Source organism: Astyanax mexicanus, chromosome 7 (genome assembly GCF_023375975.1).
Source record: "Astyanax mexicanus isolate ESR-SI-001 chromosome 7, AstMex3_surface, whole genome shotgun sequence".
Taxonomy (NCBI): domain Eukaryota; kingdom Metazoa; phylum Chordata; class Actinopteri; order Characiformes; family Acestrorhamphidae; genus Astyanax; species Astyanax mexicanus.
In genome coordinates, this window is record NC_064414.1 from 15927526 (window position 1) to 15951845 (window position 24320).

Here is a 24320-nt window from a genome sequence, read left to right on the forward strand (position 1 = left end):
CACACATTTTTGTGCATTCCTGTGTATCCTAAATTACACTCATACAAATAAAGGTCTTTAACTGGTTCTTTATCAGAAATAGAATAACCTTTTTTACCTAAAAACATGTTTAAAATATGTGTACATCTTTCATTTTGTTAAGAACATTTATATAAAGTGAAGGTTATTTAGGTCTGTAAAAGGTGCTGTCTATGACATCATGGAAAGATGTTATAGTGTGCAGTGGTTCTAGGCACCCTCCCTGTAGATTCTGAAACATGTTAGAACTCTTTTTTTACATTTTAGCATGCACTGAAAACCTAAGCCTCATAGAACTGATAGATTAGCTCATACTACTAATCAGTGACATCAGGCATGAGGAGCATGGTCATGAATAAACGAAATGACAGCTGACAAGCTTAACCATTGTAAACGAAGTGATATCTGTATTTTTTTATGATCACATAATGATGCAAACACTGTATTATGATCTTCATTGTTTGGCTCAAAAGAAATTGTAGACTTCCACAAACACATGTTGTGAAGAGCAGATTTGATAGATCCCTGTCTTTTAAATAAAACAGGCTCCGCCAACTCACAGCTGGTTACATGCCATTGATTAAAAACATTGACTCTAATTTAGCTTCAAATGAAATGCTAATTCTACTTTTGCCACTCACAAATATGTAATATTAGATTGTTTTCCTCAATAAATAAATGACCAGGTACAATATTTTTGTCTCATTTGTTTAACTGGGCTCTCTTTATTTACTTTTTTTTCCAAAGGGTTCATAAACGTTCAAGCATCTCTGTAAATTAATAGCAAAGGCTTGACTATAATTGCAATCTTTATACAGCTGGTGTTCATTAAAATGTAATGATAGTTCAGTGAAAATATTTTAAGTAAGGTATGAAGGGCACATGATTTAGAGAATCACCCAGGACACACACAATCTTTATATAATGTCCAAATAAAATGTATTAAGCAACCCTTCATACGACTTAACCCCAGTTATTATCACACATTCACCTTAACATCATCAGAGGAGAAATCTGCTCAATTTACAGATATAACACAGTTTATAACCCAGCGGTTTATTATTATTATATTATACAGGGGTTGGACAATGAAACCGAAACACCTGGTTTTAGACCACAATAATTTATTGTCCTGACAGACAGTTCTGGTGGAAACAGGAGAGTTGAGCTGTCTGAAACATGCCCGGGCAACTGGACGAGACCAGATCTGGTGGCAGTTTAGAGGATATATTGGCTGCTTTTGAAAAAAGGAAGACCGGTGTGATCAGAGATCAATTAAAGACAGGTAGAAGGCAGGTTCAGAGCCAAACCCAAAGAACTAAGAAAAAAAAGATACTTTAAAAGGCTTTCCCTGGTTTGAGTGTTCTAAAAAAACAGGGGTTCATATACAGGTATAAAACATTACTAATTAAGGCCTATAGTGCCTCAACATTAAATTGCTGTTGATGAAGCAAGTGTGATAAACACATGGTCTTTGAGGCACTGCCCTGACGACTGCCGTTGCATTACTTGCCGAGGGTGCTCAAATTCTTCCACAGAAAAATGGTCGACAAGCAGAAAACTAGATTTATCTCCAGAATCTCCACAGTGGTGGAGCTGCAGTAAACAGATTAAAGTTTTCCGGCTGCTAATGCTCAGAAGCCATCACCTGATGTAGTGATCTGTCTGCAGTGACCTGGCTGTGTCTTTACACTGAAGCGTTCAGTCTGCTGGTTCTTCAGCTGCAGTGATGCTTTTAAGGTGACCAGGTTCCGAGTGCTTTACCTCATAAGGTAGATGCAAACTGAATACACAAAGCAAGCTTAGTGTGACTGCTCGTCCAAGTTAGCTTTATAAACATTTACCCTATATGCATGGCTTTAAGTGACTAGTCCCTTGATGATGTATATCAAATGATTAAGTATTTGGTCCCATTGCTCTTTCCTGTGTTTCTGTTCATTCTTTTTGTATTTTTGCCTTGTCCTCTGATTCTGCCCTGTAGTGTGGTTACATGAACTGTCTCACCCTCCTTGGTAGGAAACTGTCCTTTGTTTTTGTCTTTTGGTTTTGACCCTGCTTGTTGTTGACCATGATTTTGGATTGTCCTTTTTTAATAAATTCATGCTTCTCTCATTCCTGCCTGCTGGCCTTGACAATATATTTTAGCTGAATGTACTCCGTCACAATCTACCACATCACAGTCAACCCTGTCACAATCAATCCTGTCATACTCAACCCCATTACATTCAACCCTTCTACACTCAACTCTGTCACACTCAACCCCATCACACTTAACCCCATCACACTCAACTCTGTCATGCTCAACCAATGACATTCAACCCCAACCCATTTAATCCTGAAATACCTATCACATTTCATCCCATCACATGTAACTCAGCCCTATCACACTTGCTATGCTCCTCAGGAAAACAAAATATATAAAGATGTAAATGAATAAACTGAAGCTAAAGAGAATAAACAAAATTCATCAATATAACAAAACTAGAAGATGTATTTTAAACAAGAAATACATTTTGTGATGACTAAAGGTGGACTAAAGGCAGTGCCAATTAAAAGAAAATAATAAAACCAACTAAACTGCCTAACCAATAAACTAAACTAACCAAAATACAAAAAAAGCACCCGACCCTTACCTAGTGTTTCTATACAATAAGTGCTACGTGTGTAGGAATGTAAGGCACACAGCTAACCTGTCCACTCAGTAGACCTACACAAGTGAGGGTGAATAAATAAATGTGCTTAAACAATGTGAGTTACTACCAGAGATTAATCTAGAAGCTACATTGTAACATTAGAGTTTACACAGGATCAGAATCAACAAACACTCACAGCATAACTGCTAAACAACAACACCCTCACCCGGCCACACTTAACCCTGTCACACTCAACCCTGTCACACTCATTCCTGTCACACTCCGCCTATCACATTTAACTGCATCACAATTAACTACATCACACTCATCCCTGTCACACTCACCCCATCACATTCAGCCCCACCACATTCAACCCTGTCATACTCAACCCCATCGCAGTTCAACCCTGTCACACTCAACCTTGTCTTACTCAAACACCATTAGTCTAAACCCTGTCAAACTCAACACTATCACACTCAACCCTGTCATACTCAACCATATCTCATTCAACCCTGTCACACTTAACCCTGTCACACTCAACTCTGTCACAATCAACCCTCTCATACTCAACCCCTTTACATTCACCTCTTTCACAATCAACTCTGTCACATTCAATCCTGTCACACTTAACCCTGTCACACTCAATGCCATCACATTCAACCCTGTCACAATCAACCCCTTTACATTCAACCCTGTCACAATCAACCCCTTTACATCCAATCCTGTCACAATCAACCCCATCACATGCAATACATTCAAAATCAACTTTGTCAAACTCAACATTATCACACTAAACTCCATCACATTCAACCCCACCACATTCAATCCTGCCATACTCAACCCCATTGCACTTCAATCCTGTCACACTCAACCTTGTCTTACTCAAACCCCATTACTCTAAACCCTGTCATACTCAACCCTATCACACTCAACCCTTTCATACTCAACCCAATCACATTCAACCCTGTCACACTTAACCCTATCACACTCAACCCTGTCATACTCAACCCAATCACATTCAACCCAGTCACACTTAGCCCTGCCACACTCAACCCCATCACATTCAACCTTGTCACACTTAACCCTGTCACACTCAACCTTGTTTCACTAAAGCCCAATCACTCTCAACCCTGTCAAACTCAACCCCATTACATTCAACCCTGTCACACTTAATCCCATCACACTTAACTCCATCACATTAAACCCCTTCATGATAAACTACATTACACTCAACCTTGTCATACCCAACCCCTGTCACACTTAACCCTATCACATGCAACACAGTCACAATCAACCTTGTCAAACTCAGCCCCATCACACTCAACCCCTTCACAATTAACCACATTACACTCAACGCTGTCATACTCAACCCCATCACACTCAACCCTGTCATGCTTAACCCCATTACAATCAACCCTGTCACACTCAACCCTGTCATACTCAACCCCATTACATTTAATACTGTCACATTCAACCCTGTCACACTCAATCCTGTCACACTCAACCCTGTCACACGCGACCCTGTCATACTTAACCCTATCACATTCAACCCTGTCATATTCAACCATGTCAAACATTCACTCCTGTCATACTCAACCCCATTACATTCAACCCTGTCACACTCAACCCTGTCACACTAAACCCTGTCATACCTAACCCCATCACATTCAATCCTATCACATTCAACACATTGAGACCTGATCTAAAGTAATTAAAGAAACACATCAGAAAACAAAGTCATTTACATCTGTCACTCTGGATAAAGTTGCAAAGTCATTTCTAAAGCTTTGCGACTCCAGTGAACCACAGTGAGAGCTATTCTTCACTAATGGAGGTGGTGGCAGTGTGATGCTCTGGGGCTGCTTTGCTGCTTCAGGACCTTGAGTACCTTAACAGGTACTAATATATCAATGTGAAAAAGTGAAGAGCACATAATTGATAGTATAGAGCTATGGCTAATATGGAAACAGATTCTGAGTATGTTGATGTTGATCAGTGCATGATTGAGGAACAGGAATGTAACACAGTGGGCAGTGGAGAGCCAGGCTGGGCAACATCAGCAACAGGGCATCTCCATACATGTAGAAGAGATCAATAGAGAACATAGAAAGGCAGAGAGATGGAATTAGTTTTGACTGGATTTATGTAAAGCAGAGAATATAAAACATTATCAGGGTGTGGTTATGACTCCGGCAGATCTGAATAAAACAACCTTACTAAAGGCAGAGAGCCAGAAGGTAACATAGACACGGAGGCACCCTGAAACACCGGCATCCACCCACTCCACCGTCCACAAACCTGAGTGACCGTGTGCAGTGGGAGAACAACAGCACCAGCATCTCAGTTTACCCACAATTCCCTATGCCCATGAACCCCTGGATCTGCAGCCTTATCTAAAGGAAAAAACATTAATTACCAAAAGGTAAACTAAACAAGTAAGTTTTCAGTCTATAAAGTTGGGGAGCTTTATAAGAGAAAGCTCTTCCTCCTGCAGAGCTCCTCTGAATTTTGGGAACTACTAAGAAACCAGTCCCATGATCTAAGTAATCGTGGTGGTTCATAACAGAAGATGAGGTTTCGTAAATACTCAGGAGCGAGCCAGTGTAGGGCTTTATACGTTAACAGGAGAATTTTATAGTCTATGCGGAATTTGACTGGAAGCCAGTGCAGTGCTGATAGGACTGGACTAATATGCTAAAGTTTTCTGGTTTTAGTAAGGACCCTGGCTGCAGCATTTAAACTAGCTAAAGTTTATTTAAGTTACTGCAGGAACATTCTGACAGTAGCGCATTACAATAAACTAGCCTTGAGATAATAAAGGCACTGCGTCATGCAGTGATTGTCACGGATGACCCAGGCAGGGAGACGAGGAGGCGGACACAAGTGCAGGTAGGGTGAAAATAAATAATTATTTAATAAATAAATAACAAGAAAACAAGGAACAAGTAACATGAAACAAAGATACACAAATAACCAATAACCAAAACAAATAAGGGTTAACGATAACAAAACAGGGAGACTAAAGAAACAAACGAGTAACTGAAACAAGACTAAAATAACTAAACAGAACAAGGATAACCAAATAATAAAATAAACCAAATACTAACAAACAAGGAACTAAAACAAGACAGGATTAACTAAACTGGGCAAGGGAGAAAAGAAGCAAAATAAACAAGGAGCTAGAAGTAAAACGAGATAAACACTGAACTAGGAAACGGGATATGAAAACACAGAGAAACGCTGAGAGACAAAACGACATGGGAAGGTGCAAAGACCGACAGAGGACAAGGTGGCAGAGGAGGGCTATTTATAGTAACATAAAACACACTAGAATTGGAAACACCTGGGGAAGGGGCGGAGCTACAAATGAGAAACACATGGTGGAAATCTACTGACAGGAGACACAGAGAGGCACAGGTCACGTGGGGAAGACACACAGAGACATGAGACAGGGCTAAGACGGGACAGAAGCCTCCCCCTAAACGCGCAGCTCCCGAGGCGCGTAAAAACGAACCCCGGGGGCTGGCGGCAGGGAGAGGCCGGGGAAAACAGGAGTTGAGACCGGGGACTGAAACGGAGACAGGACAGAGGACAGAGACTGGATGGGAGACCGGACCGGGCTTGGAAACTGAACAGGAGACGGAGACTGAACAGGAGACGGAGACTGAGACTGGACATTAGACAAGGACGCAGACTGGAAAGGGCTTGGAAACAGAACAGGGGACGGAGGCTGGACAGGGAACTGGACGATGGACGGAGACTGGACAGGAGACGGAGACAGAACGGGAGACTGGACAGGGAACTGGACAGGAGACGGAGACTGGACTGAGAACTTGACAGGAGACGGAGACTGGACGGGGAACTGGACAGGAGATGGAGACTGGATGGGGAACTGGACAGGAGACGGAGACTGGACGGGACTAGACATGGGAACAGGGACGAGGACATTAACAGGGACAGAAACTAACACTGTAACTGGGACGGGAACAGAGACAGACACAGGTACAGGGACATAGACAGAGACAGGGACCCAAACGGGGAGAGACACAGGGACCAGAAACACGGGAGGGTGCCCAGGACTGGCAAATGTCTGAGGGGAAGTCCAAGGAGCCAGCCTGGGCACAGTACTGGGGACAAAGTCCGGGGACCTCGGTGCCTGCCTGGGTACATGGGACCTGGGATGAAACAAAGTTCCGGGAGCAGGAACCGGTGGCGACTCGGGCAGCGGGAGCTGGTGCTGGCGGCGCGGCGACTCTGGCAGCGGGAGCTGGTGCTGGCGGCGCGGCGACTCTGGCAGCGGGAGCTGGTGCTGGCGGCGCGGCGACTCTGGCAGCGGGAGCTGACACGGAGGCTTGAACAGCTGGAGCAGACACGGAGGCTTGAACAGCTGGAGCAGACACGGAGGCTTGAACAGCTGGAGCAGACACGGAGGCTTGAACAGCTGGAGCAGACACGGAGGCTTGAACAGCTGGAGCAGACACGGAGGCTTGAACAGCTGGAGCAGAGACGGAGGCTTGAACAGCTGGAGCAGAGACGGAGGCTTGAACAGCTTCAGCAGAGACGGAGGCTTGAGCAGCTTCTGCAGACACGGCAGGAGTCCGGGGGCGTGGCTCAGCAGCCGAAGACACCTCGGAGATGGGCGTGGCCGCCAAGAGAATTTCGGAGCTGGGTGTGTGCAGATCCAGCGGAGCAGCAGCAGGGCTTGAGACTGCGGGTGGAACAAATACCCGGACCGGAGCTGCAGCTTCGCCGGCAGAGTCCACAGTAGGCAGCGCGGGGCCGCTGGTAGAGACCTCTGCGGGGAAAGTCACTGACCGCAGCTGGTTCGCCGCGGTAATAATCCCGGAGCACGGCTGAGTCGCCGCGGAGAGAGTCACAGAGCGAGACTGGATTGCAGCGGCAGAATTCAGCTCTGCAGCCGCCATGAAAGCCGGCTCCTCCGCCTGAGGAGCTTGCGCTGCAGCTGCCGCAAAAACCCGAACCGGATTTTTATTCTCTCCGGCTGAGTCCAGCGCGGGGAAAGTCTCTGCTCGCGGCTGGCTCGCCGGGTTGGAGGTCCTGTAGCGCGGTTCGGCAGCAACCGCGGGGAACATGGGGCGCGGTTCGACTGCCATCGCGGAAGTCACGGAGCGCGGCGTCCCGACCGCGAGCTTCACGGAGCGCGCTGTCTCGGCCGCGAGCTTCACGGAGCGCGCCGTCTCGGCCGCGAGAGTCATGGAGCGCAGCTCGGCCGCGGGCTTCACGGAGCGCGGCTGCTTGGCCGCGAGAGTCACGGGAGTTGGGATGGCCTTAGGAGCTGTGCGGCCGAGATCCGGGTAGAGCACCGCCCCTGGGGGGAACGGCAATGGAGTGCGGGCTGGTGCAGGGTAGAGCTCCTCTTCGTCCTCGGAGCTGCTGGGAGCGCACCCGAGAAAGTCCCACGGATCCCGCTCCTTGAGTCTCGGGTACACGGAGGCACCGAGGCTAACCGCACCAACCCTTAGCGCCCCCCCCAAGAAAATCCTCCCCGGAAAAGGGCTCCTTTTCAGGCTGGCGGGACCCCTTAGAACGCTTACCCCGAGGCCTGCGGCGTCCATGAGGCCTCGAGGTTTCCTGCGCCGGGATCCCGCCTGGAGTACGGCGAATTGCCATCCTGGTGCCAGTCCACACAGAACCTGCTGTGTCCATGTTTGGTCGGTCTTTCTGTCACGGATGACCCAGGCAGGGAGACGAGGAGGCGGACACAAGTGCAGGTAGGGTGAAAATAAATAATAATTTAATAAATAAATAACAAGAAAACAAGGAACAAGTAACATGAAACAAAGATACACAAATAACCAATAACCAAAACAAATAAGGGTTAACGATAACAAAACAGGGAGACTAAAGAAACAAACGAGTAACTGAAACAAGACTAAAATAACTAAACAGAACAAGGATAACCAAATAATAAAATAAACCAAATACTAACAAACAAGGAACTAAAACAAGACAGGATTAACTAAACTGGGCAAGGGAGAAAAGAAGCAAAATAAACAAGGAGCTAGAAGTAAAACGAGATAAACACTGAACTAGGAAACGGGATATAAAAACACAGAGAAACGCTGAGAGACAAAACGACATGGGAAGGTGCAAAGACCGATGGAGGACAAGGTGGCAGAGGAGGGCTATTTATAGTAACATAAAACACACTAGAATTGGAAACACCTGGGGAAGGGGCGGAGCTACAAATGAGAAACACATGGTGGAAATCTACTGACAGGAGACACAGAGAGGCACAGGTCACGTGGGGAAGACACACAGAGACATGAGACAGGGCTAAGACGTGACAGTGATAGGGCATTTCTTAGCTTGGCAATATTACGTAGGTGTAGAAAAGCTGTTCTAGTAACATTAGATATGTGTTTATCGAATGCTAGATCTGAATCTATAATAACTCCAAGGTTTTTAGCTGCTGAACCAGGTTTGAAGGAGAATTCCTCCAGATTTAACATTAAGTCTGATGATTTATTTCTAGCAGCTTTGGGGCCTAATAGGAGAATTTCTGTTTTATCATTATTTAATAGGAGGAAGTTGTGCGACATCCACAATTTCACATCTTTTACACAATCCTCGATTTTGTTTAATCTCACTCTGTCATCAGGTTTGGCTGATATGAAGAGCTGCGTGTCATCCGCATAACAATGAAAATTTACGTCATGTTTTCTAATAACTTTGCCCAGTGGGAGCATATACAGTATAATGTAAATAATGATGGTCCAAAGCCTTGTGGAATTCCATATCTTACCTTAGTATAACTGGAAGTTATATCATTTATCCTCACAAACTGATAGCGATCGGTTAAGTATGGTTTAAACCATGATAATGCAGTTCCAGTTACACCAACCATGTTCTCTAATCTTTCTAAAAGGATAGTATGATCTATTGTATCAAAGGCTGCGCTCAGATCCAGAAGTATCTGTGGGGGAAACACAGCCTTGGTCGGCAGCAATAAGCAAATGGTTTGTTATTTTAACTAAAGCTGTCTCAGTGCTATGATGAGGCCTAAATCCAGATTTAAATTTTTCATAGATCTGGTTTCTTTGCAGGTAAGAGCAAAGTTGTTGGGTCACAGCTTTTTCTAAAATCTTAAAGATAAAGTAAGTTTGAAATAGGTCTATAGTTAGACAGCACACTAGGTTCAAGACTTGGTTTCTTGTTCAGAGGTTTAAGAGGTTTACAGCTGATTTAAATGCTTTGGGTACATGGCCCAGGGCGAGCGATGAGTTTACTATCATTAACAGAGGTTTAATTATATCTGGCAGTACCTGTTTTAGTAATTTTGTGGGAACAGCATCAAGTGTGCAGGTTGTTCTGTTTGAAGAGGAGATCATTTTCTCTAGTTCTAGCTGTGGAAGTGGGTTAAAGGCTTTCATCCTAACTTCAGTAACAGGGTTTGTTCTATATCAGCTGCACCAGATGACAAAGAGGATGTGCTATTTATCTGTTTAATTATTTCCAGAATGTTTTTAATTTTGTTACCAAAGAAGTCCATAAAAGCTGAAATGATAAAAATATGAAAGAGAAGAATGTGTTCAGGGTGATCAGTGTGGGGATGTGGGTATAATTGCTCTATATAAAGAGGTTATGAAAGCCCTCCTGTCAACAACAGACACACCCGAGCTCATTAACTGCGCGCGAGAGATGACCCGTGACGTCATGCTCGTCAGCGGCGCTGTAGCGGGGCGCGCGCGGAGCTGTCCATTCTGCAGGTGCTGACCGGAACAGAACCGGATCCGGAGCGCGATGAGGGTCCCGAACACCGCGCTGATCACCGGTGAGTACTGACACCCCGCGCGCTCGAACTGCTTTACACAAACACGTGCCCTTTTAGTGCAGTTTTACATTCAGACCTCAGTTAAACACACTGAGCTGAGACTGTGATTATGGGTGCAATTACTGCATTATAATTAAAATTAAATATTAAATCTCCATTTCATTGATTCATCAGTCAGAAATCCTCAATATTTTTTTCAAAAAGTGAGTAAACCAATAAAACAGCTCAAAAGCCACTGACAGCAATATTCTACTTTAATGCTCAAATCTTTTGACCAAAATTAAAAGCTGGTGTTGTGTGTTTTTGCTATGACATGTTATTGGATCTCTGTTGTAAATGTTTCTCTGAACTGGCCTTTGTACAGAAGAAGGATGATACTGCTGCTCACATTGTTGCACCTACAGTGCTGAAAATCTGCCTGTAGTAAAAGCTTGGGGAATAATGTTATACAGGAATACATTAAAGGAGTGTTTGCTGAATGTAATCCTCTTGCTTCTGAGCAGATGCTTTTGCAGTCTTCACTAGCCTGGGGAACAAAACCTTACATCCCCTATATTTAAAATCCTGTAAACATAACCTAAAACACTCATAATGTATCATTTTATTTCTCCTACAACAGACTAGTGTAGATGTTATGGAAAATGCATGGCTTTATGCAAAGTTTGGACACCATTTTTTATTCAAGATTTAGTAAACATAAATTCTAATCAAATCAAAGTCTGATCAAAAAAATGATCAAATATATTTACAAAGTTTTTACATTGTTACCTATTATTAAGAAATGACAATTTGAGGGAACTGTTGAGGTGAAATTGAGACATAAAGGGAAAGGAAAGAGGTCATATGCTGGTAAGACAGGTAAATCAAAACCTGTATATAACCAACAAATTCCTAAATAAAGGTTTAGCTAAGTCTTATAGATGGTGTTTTGTTTCCTAAAGTGAGAGACTTTTTAATACCGTTTCCTAAAGTGTAATTTGAGAAACATCTAATCTCTTTACAGGACTTGTAGATTCTGAAATAAACATGTTTATCTTCTAATTATATTTATTAAAGTGTAGTACCTTTTTTCCTTGCGACCCAAAGTGCACTTCTGTCTCCATTAATTTAACATAGACAAAACATTTTATCACTGAAAATACTGATAATCAGGTGTTTGTTTAAGAGGAAACCATTGTTTTAATATTTTTGTAAATCATTTGTATTGTATGGTTTAATTTAATACAAAAATAGGATTTCCCAAAAATCAAAGGTTTTTCATTAAAACAAACACATAAAAAATAGTGTAGCCACCCTAAATACTCATCTTTAGTCATTGAGGCTACTATATATATATAGTAGCCTCAATGACTAAAGATGAGTATTTAGTTTGTCTACACTTCAACTCACTTTTAGTGAATTTTGCAGAGATTTGCAAATGCCTCCTGTAACAGCAGTTTGATTCTGTGTTCCTTTTCTCAGTAAGAGTTTGTAGACTCACTGCTCTTCCTCTTTAAAGCACAGCACACAACCTTTGTGTGTTTTAGAACTGAAAAGAGTGGAGCCAAATTTTCTCCCCCTGCTGAAGATGAAAGTGGTGTGTTAAGGCCGGTTTTGGTTTTCCTACCAGGTCTAACATAGTTTTCTCTGAATCTTGTAATCATCTTAGACCTCCAGGTTTGGTCATTTCTGTTCATCTTTGATGATTTTCCACTTTTTCTCTGGAAACTAGACGTGTAATAGCTGTTCTCTGTCTTTTGCACAGTACAGTGATTGTGATGAGCAACAGTGTGACTGCTCTTGTTCTTTTTCCTCTTCAGTGTTATATTTGGCTTGGCCGGTGGTTGGCAGCAGGATATCACTGGGCTGTTTGTTGTTTATGCAGCCGTGTGTTTCACCAGAGATCTGCAAAAGTGAGCTTCTGAGAAATATCTGCAGCTCTAAAGGTACTAACTTGTTTTTGTTCCATGATCTGTGTTTGTGTGGGTTCATAGAGGGCTTTCCTCTTAGTTGAAACCTCCGCCATCATTTTAAATGATCATACGTTTGTTGCAATAACATGTTCAAGGAGATGTCTCTGTGCAGTATGATGATCCAGTTAAAGGCAATAGCTTACAGCAATTCTAAGAAACCACTGTCCTTTCTTATGTCATTGTCCAGGCAGTTCACACAGTCAGAGTGAGAGTTTGGTAGCTGTATTTTTATTTGAAAGCAATGCCAGTGTCTTATGTTACAAAAAAAAAAATCTTGCGCTAAAATTGTTAAGACAAGGCAGGGTATCAATTCTATATCTTTACTGTACAAAATCTACAATGGCTACACAGGTTACCTGGCTGTCGTATGCACACTATAAAGGTTGGCTTGTACTGGTTACTCAGCAATATTTTGCACCCATATTGACTATTCATCCACCATTCATCTTTACTGATTGGTATTGTTCTGAAATCAGTATTCATATCAAGGTGTTCATTTTCATAACTGAAACCACCGGTAACACTTTATAATACTGTTCCATAGTTAATAGGTAACTAAGCAGTAACGAATTAATAACACCTAAATATTTTCTATTAACTACCAGGGAGTACTGAATAATTACTCAGTAGATTAGTACTGAACTAATGATTATAGTAGTTCACTATTAACTTCACAATAATTACTGAGACTTACATATCTCCCAGAGAACTACTTACTAATTATGTCTCCTTTATAATAACTACTCATTAATTACTGCTCAAATCAACATTAACTACTGAAAACCCTTACATCCCACCTGGGGAACTATAGATCTAAATCAGTCTACACAAACAATTATTCTATCAGTGGTGATATTAAAGGCATATTTGAGTGACACAATTTGTAGTAGTAGTGACATTAATTACCTTATTATCATCATTATCTTCCAAATATTAGCAACATATAGTAAAATACTGTCGTAATCTGCTTAAACCCCATTTTTAAAAGAAAAAATAACGTAATATTATTACATAGTAGACATTATTTATGTTCTCCAGAAGACTCTAAGACTGACTGTACTCAATTTTGTTTTAATGGTCACTGCTTTAATTTTCAGCACCAACCTTATAAACATTCATCTTCAGCCTTGCAGTCTCACAGACTTTCAATGCCCATTATTAGGGTAATTACGGTAATTCCACAGCGCCGGACCGCTGGCCTCTATCAGTGTGTTTATCTGCTGCTGCAGGTTATTCTATCAGTGGTGATATTAAAGTCAGTGACACCACTTATCATATATTAACCTTACTTACCTTAGTATGCTCAATATCTTCCAAATGTTAGACACACTGAAATGTGCAGTAGTCTGCTTAACCCCCATTTTTGTAATATTCTGTCAGTGTGTTGCAGGTGTTTATTCTAAACCTGTGCTCTTCTTCAGTCCTCCTGGAGATGTGCTCAGTAGAAGTGATGGCTCACATACAGCTTTACTCTAGGATGTGTCCTACATCCTTATTCTGGGGGAAATCATGTTTAAATGAATAAATATTTGTGTTAGATAACGGACTAGGTGTCCCTGTGTTCTTCATGGATAATTAATAAGGGGTCCCTGTCTTCTTTTTTCGGGAGTTAACAGCAGCACATGGTAACCCATTACTAATGACTGAGCAGTTACTGTGTTCTTCTTTAGGAGTTACTGTAGATCATGTCACAGTATTATAAAGTGAGAAACATGTTAACTAATTACTAATTACTGAGGAGTTACTGCAGATCATGTCACAGTATTATAAAGTGAGAAACATGGTAACTAATTACTAATTACTGAAGAGTTACTGTGTTCTTCTTTAGGAGTTACTGCAAATCATATCACAGTATTATAAAGTGAGAAAAATGGTAACTAATTACTGATTACTGAGGAGTTACTGTGTTCTTCTTTAGGAGTTACTGCAGATCATGTCACAGTATTATAAAGGGAAATATACATTAATAATAATAATAGTAATAATAATAATAATAACACACATTTAACCTAGTTAACTAACACACACATTTAAACTAGCTAACACAATTAACCTATCTAACACACACACACATTTCCCCTAGCTAACTTAGCTTGCTAACTAACACACATATAACCTAGCTAACTAACTCACACATAAAAGTTAACTTAGCTAGCAAACGAAAACACATAACCTAGCTAACTAACACACACATAACCTAGCTAAATTAGCTGGCTAACGCTAACTACACACACAACTTAGCTAACTTAGCTAGCTAACACACATCCTAAAGCTGGTTAACAACCTACATAGAGTCCTCCTCTGATCCGGGGGTAAAATAAGCTGGAAAAGATCTCAATATCTTGATTACTAGTTTATTTTCAATCAAATACAGAAATATGAAAGCAGCAGAGTCTCTCTCTTAATCCTCCTCCTCCAGCAGCAGCAGCAGCAGCACAGCGAGGAATTTACACGAAGGACCTGGAGAGCTGCGTCCGCTGTGAAATTACCGTAATTACCCTAATAGTGCGCAGTGAAATAAATCTCTGTGAGACTGCAAACGCTGAAGATGCACTTTTATAAGACTGATACCTAGTATTAAAGCAATGATTGTTACATTATTACTGTCTTACAGTCATTCTTAGAGTCTTAGATGCCTTCTGGAGAACTTTCATCAATGTCTTCTATGCAATAATATTACGTTATAATGTTGTTTTTTCCTTCCAAAAATGATGGTTAAGCAGAGTAATACACACTGTAGTATTGTACTATATGTTGCTAATATTTGGAAGGAACTGAGGATAATAAGGTAATTAAGGTTACCACTACTACAAATGGTGTCACTTGCTTAATTCAAATATGCCTTCAATTAATATGCATTTAACTCAAATATGCCTGATTTAGATCTATAGTTCCCCAGGTGGGATGTAAGGGTTTTCAGTAGTTAATGTTGATTTGAGCAGTAATTAATGAATAGTTATTATAAAGAAGACATAATTAGTAAGTAGTTCTCTGGGAGATATGTAAGTCTCAGTAATTATTGTGGAGTTAATAGTGAACTACTATAATCATTAGTTCAGTACTATCTACTGAGTAATTATTCAGTACTCCCTGGTAGTTAATAGAAAATATTTAGGTGTTAATGCAGCACTATTAATTAGTTACTGCTTAGTTCCTGCTTAGTTACCTATTAACTATGGAACAGTATTATAAAGTGTTACCGAAACCTAATATGAAGGTAGTAATATTATTATTACGAAACATGAGGAAATAGATTTAAGCCAAATGATGAGGAAAGAAAGATAAGTATTACCAAATTTTTCCCATTATAAGGCGTGCTGGATTATATGGTAAATTATGTGCCACTAGTAAGGAAAAGGGGTATCACCATTTTCTTTTAAATTCAAACGAGTGCTGGATGTTAATCTACACAGATTTATCTCCGGCAAACTGGTTATTTGGGTGAGTAAAGTGCTTCCGTTTATTTACAGTAAGCGCTATCAGGGCTAGCTGCTCGATAGCGGTAGACTGAGGAACCTTGAGTGTTCTGGTAACCCTGGGCCCATCAGCCAGCTTTTCCCCACATGTAGCTTGTTTTAACATGGTAAACAAGCAGACTACACAGAAGATATTTGGGAAAATGAAAGCGCCTTACAGTCCGTAAATTCAATAGAAAAGAAAATACGATAGAAAAATCATTAACTTTTTACTTTTTTATTTGGTTTCTACTATATCATTAAAACACTTGACTAACTTGACTACAGGCAGTGTTTGGCACCTGTTAGCAAATTTGTATTTGGTTTTGAAAGTGTTTGAAAGTGCATTATATACACTACATCACTACATCCAGAGCCAATAACAATTCAAATCTATAAGCTTGAATTATGTAGTAATGTTTTGTAGTATTACACAGATTTCAGCTCTATGTATCAATGTTTAGAAGGCAGTATTACAGATTATCTGTTAATTTACACTGTTAAATAAAATATGTATATAAGTACATGCTTTTACCATGGTTAGCAATAGTAAAAAGTAAAGTAGTAAAAAGTTTACTATTTTGCAGACCTATTTTGCTGTTCTTGCAATATTCTCTCATGTCTAGCTTTTGTTTCTTTGAATATTTGTTTTAAGTTCTTATTTGGGAAAAGTCTAATTGGGTCGATGGTCACGCCTCTTGGCTGCTGCATTAAAGGTTAAATATGTGTCGTTGCTGTATGCAGTTGTGTTCATAATTATTTAACCCCCACTGCAAGTAAAGTGGTTTAGCAAGTTTAACTTATATATATTTTTTATCTTGTTTACAAATAAGTCATATAAGAACTTTTATAAAAGACAAATGCAACTTAAATTACAGCAATATTTTTTCTACTATACCGACAAATGTTCTTTTTGGGATTTCCTCACTGATAGAATGTTTCAACCCCTTAAAGATTACCACTCTCAAGAACAGAAATCAGGTGCTTTTTTTTCAGGCATTTGAACACCTGTAGATGTGAGCAGAACTATAACAAGCAGAAATTAAGCAGATTTAAAAAGGTTAGATACTAGACAGTTTATTTTGTCATTGCAACATGGTAAAGTCCAGGAAGTGGTCAAAGAAGTGTAGAGAGGAGGTAATTGGTCTTCATAAGCAAGGATATGGATACGATGTAAATGTTTAATGTAAATAAAAAGATATCAAAGACATTAAACATTTCAAGAGACGATTGGTAGAATAATTCACAAGTTTAAAGCTAAAGGCAGAGTTGAAACGCTATCTGTGTGTGGCAGAAAGAGGATGGTGACGGCAACTGCTGTCTGGTATCTGAAAAACAAAAGGTGGAGAAAAATCTCCGTCTGACAGCTGAGGAACTGCAACAGGACTTGTCAGAGGGAAGGACTCAGGTTTCGGCACAGACAGTATGGCACACACTGAGAGATAAAGGCCTCCATGCCAGCAAGAAACTTGTTTAAAGCTATGTTTCACATATGAAGGATATTATTACTGCCAAAGGGCAGTTCTAATTCTGTATGTGACTAAGGGGTTAAATAATTTTGTCAATGAGGGAATAACAAAAAGCAATATTGTTGGTATACTAGAACAAATATTGTTGTAATTTTAATCCTTATTTAATCTGATTGTGAGCAACATTAAACGTAAAATTTAAACTTGCTACAACAGCATTAGGGGTTGAATAATTTTGAACGCAACTGTATATTTGCAATACAATTTTAAATAAATTTTTTTCATGTTTTCTACTCTAGCTAAATAATTTTTGCTATTGGTTTTATACTTATGTACTGCCTAGTGATACTTTTGTAAAATAATAATGGAAAATGTAAAAACTGAATGGCAGAGTCTTTCTAATTGTGGATTATATAAATCAAAGTTTGTTTTTCCACAACTGCACTGTTAAGAGCTGGTGAAAGCTTACCCTGCACTGATGATGAGAAAACCCATCAGTAAATCTGCTTTTCTCTTCTCCTCAGATAGCGGCTGTGAAACGCTGAGCTCTGAGCGCTGTAATGTGACTATCCAGGCATTATTAACCCACTACTCAAACTGCAAGCACGTGTGCACAGAGGATGACCCATGCAGTACTCTACAGCTGCTGTCTTCTTCATGCCAGTCATACTCTGGTACAGTATGCATCGACTAGCATTTCAGGCAGTGCACTGCAGAATAAACGGTATTTTAATTTAAATGTTTATAGTTTGTGATTTTTCAGCAGGTTCTAGCAGGGTGACCTTAAAGGAAAAATTAAGTGTGGCAAACCAGCAGATGAGCAGGAGACCCAGAGGTGTGCTTTTTGAAGTGAATTAATTATGTTATATAATTCATGTTTTCAGTAAGAAAACAAGACATGCAGAAAGTAAATGCATGTATGTAAGAAAGAATACTGTGTTTACACGTATATACAGTGTTTACAATGTACTTGTCTTGTGCATCTCTGAAGAAAGTAGAACATATCAGAGGACATACAGTGAAATGAAAATGTTTGGACGAATTTATACAGTGGTGTTTAATGAAAATGTGTAATAATGTTTAAACAGTTTCCAAAACATGACTGCTAGTAATATTAAAGCTATTAATGTATGTGCTTAATATAAAATACTCATTAAACTGTAATGAATAAATAATGTTTTCTACATTAAGATAAATCTTTATGAAGACTAGACAGCAGATTAAATTTAGCAGAATACATTATAACATTCCTAAATGTTTTTATAAATAGAACACCATAAACTATTGTAATCTATTAAGGTTTTGGGTCAGATTTGTAATATTTTTATATGTAATAATTTAGTTCAGTTTAAAATACTGGTGTTAACTGAATTTGTTATATTGTACAAACTGTAGATTATATATACTTACGTTGCATGTGTCTCAATTATTGCTGTATTTTTCTGTGCATGAAGATAATCATTTGAAGGCTGAGTGGAAAGAAAACAGGTTTTTAGGATATGATAATAACTGGATCTTAGCTCAGGCTTAGATCTGACAGGTTTATTTAATCCTCAAATTGATCCTCTCTCTCTATCTGTTCCCAAACACAGATCCTCGCTCAGACTCATCCTGTCTGCAGGTGATGACCAGGTGTGTTGGGGATGAAGTGTGTAACAGGCAGCTGGTGCCGTTTGTCCAGTCCTGCTCTGAGACGCAGTGTGAGGGCAGTAGCTGCAGGTTGGCCACCAGAAGCTTCTTCACAGGCCTGCCCCAGAACACGGCTGAGATGCTGATGTTCTGCCAGTGTGAGGAAGCTGACCAGGACTGTCGAGACGTCCAAAACATCCTGCAGTCAAGCTCCTGCTCAGCAAATCAGACGCCATGGAACTGCCTGGAGATGTTAGAAAGCTGCTCTGCTGAGAGGCTCTGCAGGTTTGGATATTAAAGATCTATACTACGGATGGGAGAGTAAACAGATAGACAAACCTTATATGATTTTAAAAGTTATTTGCCATAAACTAGCCAAAGAAGTCCAATTAAAATAGCACAACACAACTAAAATAACAAGTTTCTCCAAATTCAACACAACTACTGCAGTGTCAGAACTAATCAACCTCCTGAAGAAAATTTCTATCAAAACATGTTCAAAGACAAGAGTACAATCATTCTTTTTTTATCTCAATAAATATATATATAAATATATTTAAACATGTACATAAGTGAAGGCTTTGGCGAAGTCCCGGTCAGCCAGGTCTCGTCGTATCTGGACCTACACAGATCCCTTTATAGATGCTCCTCATAGTGTGGGAATGGTTCCACTAACATGCCAGTGAGCAGGGTGCTGACATTCATGTGGTTGTCAAGTAACAACACCCCCTCACCAATGTGATACCCAGGGAACAATGCCCCAGTAATGCACAGGGTTAAAAGCTTTGTACTGCTGGTGAATCTAGTCCTCAGATTTGGGGAACATCGCCAGAGCAGAAAGAAGCAAGTTTTCTTCCAGATTAACCTTGTATGTGGTTTGATTCATGCGTCATTCACAAATATGAACCTGCCCAGTTCCAGCCTCGCTGAAGCCTCCCCAGATCAAAATGATCCTCCAGCTAATTTTACAGTGGGTACAAGATACTGTGGCTTGTACGCCTCTTGAGGTCTTTGTCCATTAGACAACCAGGTGTCGAAAAAAAACTCATCAAAGAAGATGATTTTACTTTAGTCCCCTTTGGACTAATCCTTATAGAATAAAACAACAACATTCATAATAGTAAATAATAAAATAGTAAAAAAATAAAATAGTAAAATCATTTTTTTCTGGAGCTGTATTTTGGGGTATGTATTATTATCGCATTTGTTACATCAGTAACTAAAAAACATCATTATTGATGAGTCTGATTTTGGAAACACTCAGAACAGTAAATTAATGAGGGAAGGTATGAGTCCCAAACATCAGCAGCAATGAAATGAAATATACAGAAAATTATAGTGTAACGCCACAGACGGGAGTCAGAAGCTCGCGGTAAAAACAAAACGAGGCTTTATTACAAGGCTCATAAACAGAGAGTGTAGTCGAATAACAGGCTTGGGTCAAAACCAGAGTAACAACAAACCAATTCATCAGAGCTGAATCATAAACCGAAAACGAAACCATTAGCCAGAAGCAGTGTTCAATAAACCAGGAAATCACAAACATAAACAGAGCAAAATATCAGGCAGAAACAAAGTCGAAAAGAACAAAACAAGGGTCATACATGGATAATACAGACAGGAAAATAACACTCAGTATATCGCTTATGTAACAGGGAAAATACCTCGCGAAAAACGAGACAAACAGACAGGTATTTATATCTAAACTAAATTATTAACACCTAAACACAATCAAGAATTCCGGTGACGTAGATCGCTTGAATGAGCCGCGGTTGGCTGAGTCCGAACATGTGGTGTTGTCAGGAGCATGCTGGAAGTTGTAGTTCCGGACCGGGGATTGTCCATAGACGGGAACGGCAGAGTTAGAGATGGGAAATACAGAGTCTGTGGTAGGCGTGACATATAGATGACCGCTGCCAGGATTAGACAAATTTAGACAAAATTAGTGCTGCGCACTAAACTGGACAGATATATTTCTACTAATGTTCTGAAACATTTACTAGCTACACAGGAAATTTGGCAGTGTTAAATTAACACTTATTGGTGTTAAACTTTACACTCTCAGTGTTAATTTAACACTAAAAGTGTTGATTTAACACTGCCAAATTTCCTGTGTAGTTACCAAAATGATGGGTCTCATTGTGTGCACTATTTCTCAGTTTCTATTCATTTCCTTATAAATTACTTAAAATCCAACAAATGTTTTAGTTTTTTTTTTACCTTTTTTTTAGTTTTTTTCTTACCTTTTTTAGCCAAAAAGAACATTAATGACGAGTGGACAGAGTAGTCTTGGCATGGGGTCACTAATTCTGATAGCTCCTTTGCATTTTTATACAATGTGTAATTAATAGATTACAGAGTGTAATCAGACGCATTTCTCATAGTTAGGCATGCTGGAGGCAGCAGAATGAGAAACGAAAGCGCGTTGGCGTAGCTATCACACAACTCGAAGGTCACAGAATTTGGTGTAACACCAACTTTGCTTTAACATTACATTCAGGGCTCGTTCAGAAATGTTCAGGGCTATAGCACTGAAAGTCTAGCCCAGGCGATGGCCCTGATGTAGCAAAAAAAAGAAAAAAAAAACTCGACTTAAAATGTGACAGAAAATATCAGCTACCACTCAGTAGCAATTGGGTCAACATTAGAGTAATGGTATATTGTCATGATGGTGTGTAATTAGAAAGTAAATATTTTATGTATGTAGTAATTTCCTTATTTAGTAGCCTGAACAAAAATTTAGAAGATAAGACAGGGAGGGGAAAGAGGACATACTTGTATTATGTAAATAACAGATTGGTACTGATTGATTAAATTAAGTCAATATCGGCAGTGCAACCTAGGTTGAACATCTGTTCAGTGATCGATTGCCACAAACAATGTATAACTAAGCTAACGAGCTTATGAGCAAAGCACGCGTATGCAGTGTAGTGGCCATATGGAGCTGAAGCGACAGAAAACTTACCCAGTAACTTACCCAGAGAAAGTTTATAATACACTCGGAAAGTCTGTAAGAAGTCACATAAAAAGTGCTGTTTTATTTCACATGACACTTACTGTCTATTGGTACTTAGAAGTAGATAATTCATTCAATAAATTCACAGACAAGGACAGAAAAGCACCAAAACCCACTCACAGTGCCATTTATGCTTTGGTGATCATCACAGCTCTGCTCACCAGTAATCCTGCGCTGTGCCAGATTCAGTTTGTTTGACATTACAGCCTCGAATGAGTCATGAAGCTCAAAGGGTCCAACCAGTTTGTTTGGCAAACTGTCTCAAGTTCACACCCCTAAACGAAGCTAGGCTAAAACTGCCAAACCAACAGATTGGACTCAAAGGTTTCAAAAGAAACCTAACTTACACCATGAAACGTAGTACAATAACTCAGTACCAAAAGTACCAATAATCTGTAGTGACAGATAAACACAGAGAGGAATCAATAAACCATCCTTGACAGAATCACACGCAACAAGCCGGATGAACACAGAACTGATCACCACAACAAACTAACGCTGCAAAGCACCAGTGCTCACAGCCCCATGCGGGTTGAGTCTGTTAATAGAACTAAAATTTCTGTTAAGAGATACATTTGAAAATCCAGTGTGCATTTATTAGTTCATAAGTTGCATCAGGAGCACTTGAATTATTGTACTTTTACCTTGACTCTGCTATTTCTGGCAGGTGTGGCTCAGTCTATCAATACTGTACAAAAGCATCTGCTAAAAATAAGTCCACCAAGGCTTGTTTTCAGAAAAGTCCTTAAGGCTACCTTTATATTACCATGCTCAATGTGGCTCAGATCAAATTTTTTCATGGCTGTGTGAATGTGCCAAATCCAATGTATCCAATCCATGGACATGTGTCATGAATGTGAACAGTCAAATCTGAATTCACGCGTCTTTTTCTTTAATGCATGCACTATGTGCTTCTCTCTCGTACCCACACATCTCTTGGTGCAGCTGTGCAGCTATAGCTGCAAAAACAGCAAACGCAAACAGCTTGGCCTTTTTGTTCTCCTCCTCGACCTGAACATGAACTTCAGACTTGCTGTTTGCTGTTTCTCCACTCCAGCAAAACATCCTCCACATATGAGCTGCTAACTCATCCATTTCCTTTTATGAAGCTACGAGTCATCTCTCACATATAAGTTTTTTTTGTTGTTGGTGAAGAAGGCAACGTTTATACACGTATTAATGTGCGCATGTGAGGCATTTCAGGGACAGATTCGTTCACACAAATACAGATCAAGCACACACATTCAAAAATATTTTTTTAATATGAAACTGGAAGCCACTGTCTATGAGGAATTTGACATGGTTCCTAAGGAACACTGCCAGAAGCTTGTCAGAGAGGCCCTCTATTAAGCTTGCCTGTTGATTAAATATGAAAGTGTGGTAGTTATTAAAAGCTAACGTTTTGTGTTAAATTCAGAGAAACTACTTGTTATATTAGGTTTACTGGTTTACAGCAAAGCCCATAGTTACATATTTTGCTTAGAAACCTAATTTAGAGTGCAGGAGTAATTATTTTAATTGAATGTGTGTTATTAATCTTTCATAGTATATACAGTGAAACTGATATTTGAAGTATATTAACAATGTGGGTAGGGAGGTCTGCCTGGTTTTGGTTCAGATGTTTTTTTTTTTATGGTGGAAGGGGTTAACATTTAAGACCATGTCTTTGCCATACAGCTTTGTTTTATGTGCAATTATAGTAGGATTATGCCAGTCTGCTCCATCCTGAGTGCCAGGCAGAGGCAGACGGTAGTGTTTACTTATGCTCACCCATTTCTATAAAGCATTTCAAATCTGCTGTGATGGCTGTGAGGAGCTGCTTGTAAAATGCTCTCTCTTGCATCAACAGGCAGACGTTTGAGGGGTTCTTGTCCAAGTGCTTTGGCTCTGAGGAAGCTTCTTTTAGTGGATATTCCACGAGGGAACTGTTACACCTTATAGATGCAGACTTCTTCCGTAGTGGAGACAAAGAATGCAGGAAGGCCTTTGTTGCAACAATGGGGTCTCCACTGCAGAGCCCATGCACCTGCCATGGACTTCACCATGAGAACTCTTACAGATGCAACATGCTGAAGCAGGCCGTTCAAAACAGAACTCAATTCAGTAAGTATTTATGCAGTCTTTATTTCACCACAGCCAGTAACTAAGATGCCTAGCTGCAGCTCTGCCTTGCTATACATTACATATATTATATATATTATCAGCACACTTCACATTTAAAAAAAAATCCTACTCCACAGAAGCATCACCATAAGCAGAAAGCAGAAAACTGCTATAAAAACATCTTTACACCTTATAGGAAGTGTCATAATCAAGTGTGATCATTCTTCTTTTTTGAAGCTCTCAACTAACT

At 40.0% G+C, this 24320-nt stretch overlaps 1 protein-coding gene across 1 annotated transcript; it reads left to right on the forward strand.

Annotated features, from left to right (window-relative positions):
- Positions 1-10415: 10415 nt before the first annotated feature.
- Positions 10416-24114, forward strand: gfral (GDNF family receptor alpha like). Its single transcript, XM_049481587.1, has 5 exons — positions 10416-10446; positions 12246-12371; positions 17847-18001; positions 18863-19236; positions 23817-24114. The coding sequence occupies exons 1-5, from the start codon at positions 10416-10418 to the stop codon at positions 24112-24114; spliced, it is 984 nt and encodes a 327-aa protein (XP_049337544.1).
- Positions 24115-24320: the final 206 nt, after the last annotated feature.

Bases quoted from the DNA above. Each gene is read 5' to 3' on its own strand.
- gfral (XM_049481587.1), top strand. From the start codon at position 10,416: ATGAGGGTCCCGAACACCGCGCTGATCACCG. The intron at 10,447-12,245 runs GTGAGTACTGAC...TTTCCTCTTCAG, and splicing joins GAACACCGCGCTGATCACCG to TGTTATATTTGGCTTGGCCG. The intron at 18,002-18,862 runs GTATGCATCGAC...TAGATCTGACAG, and splicing joins GCCAGTCATACTCTGGTACA to GTTTATTTAATCCTCAAATT.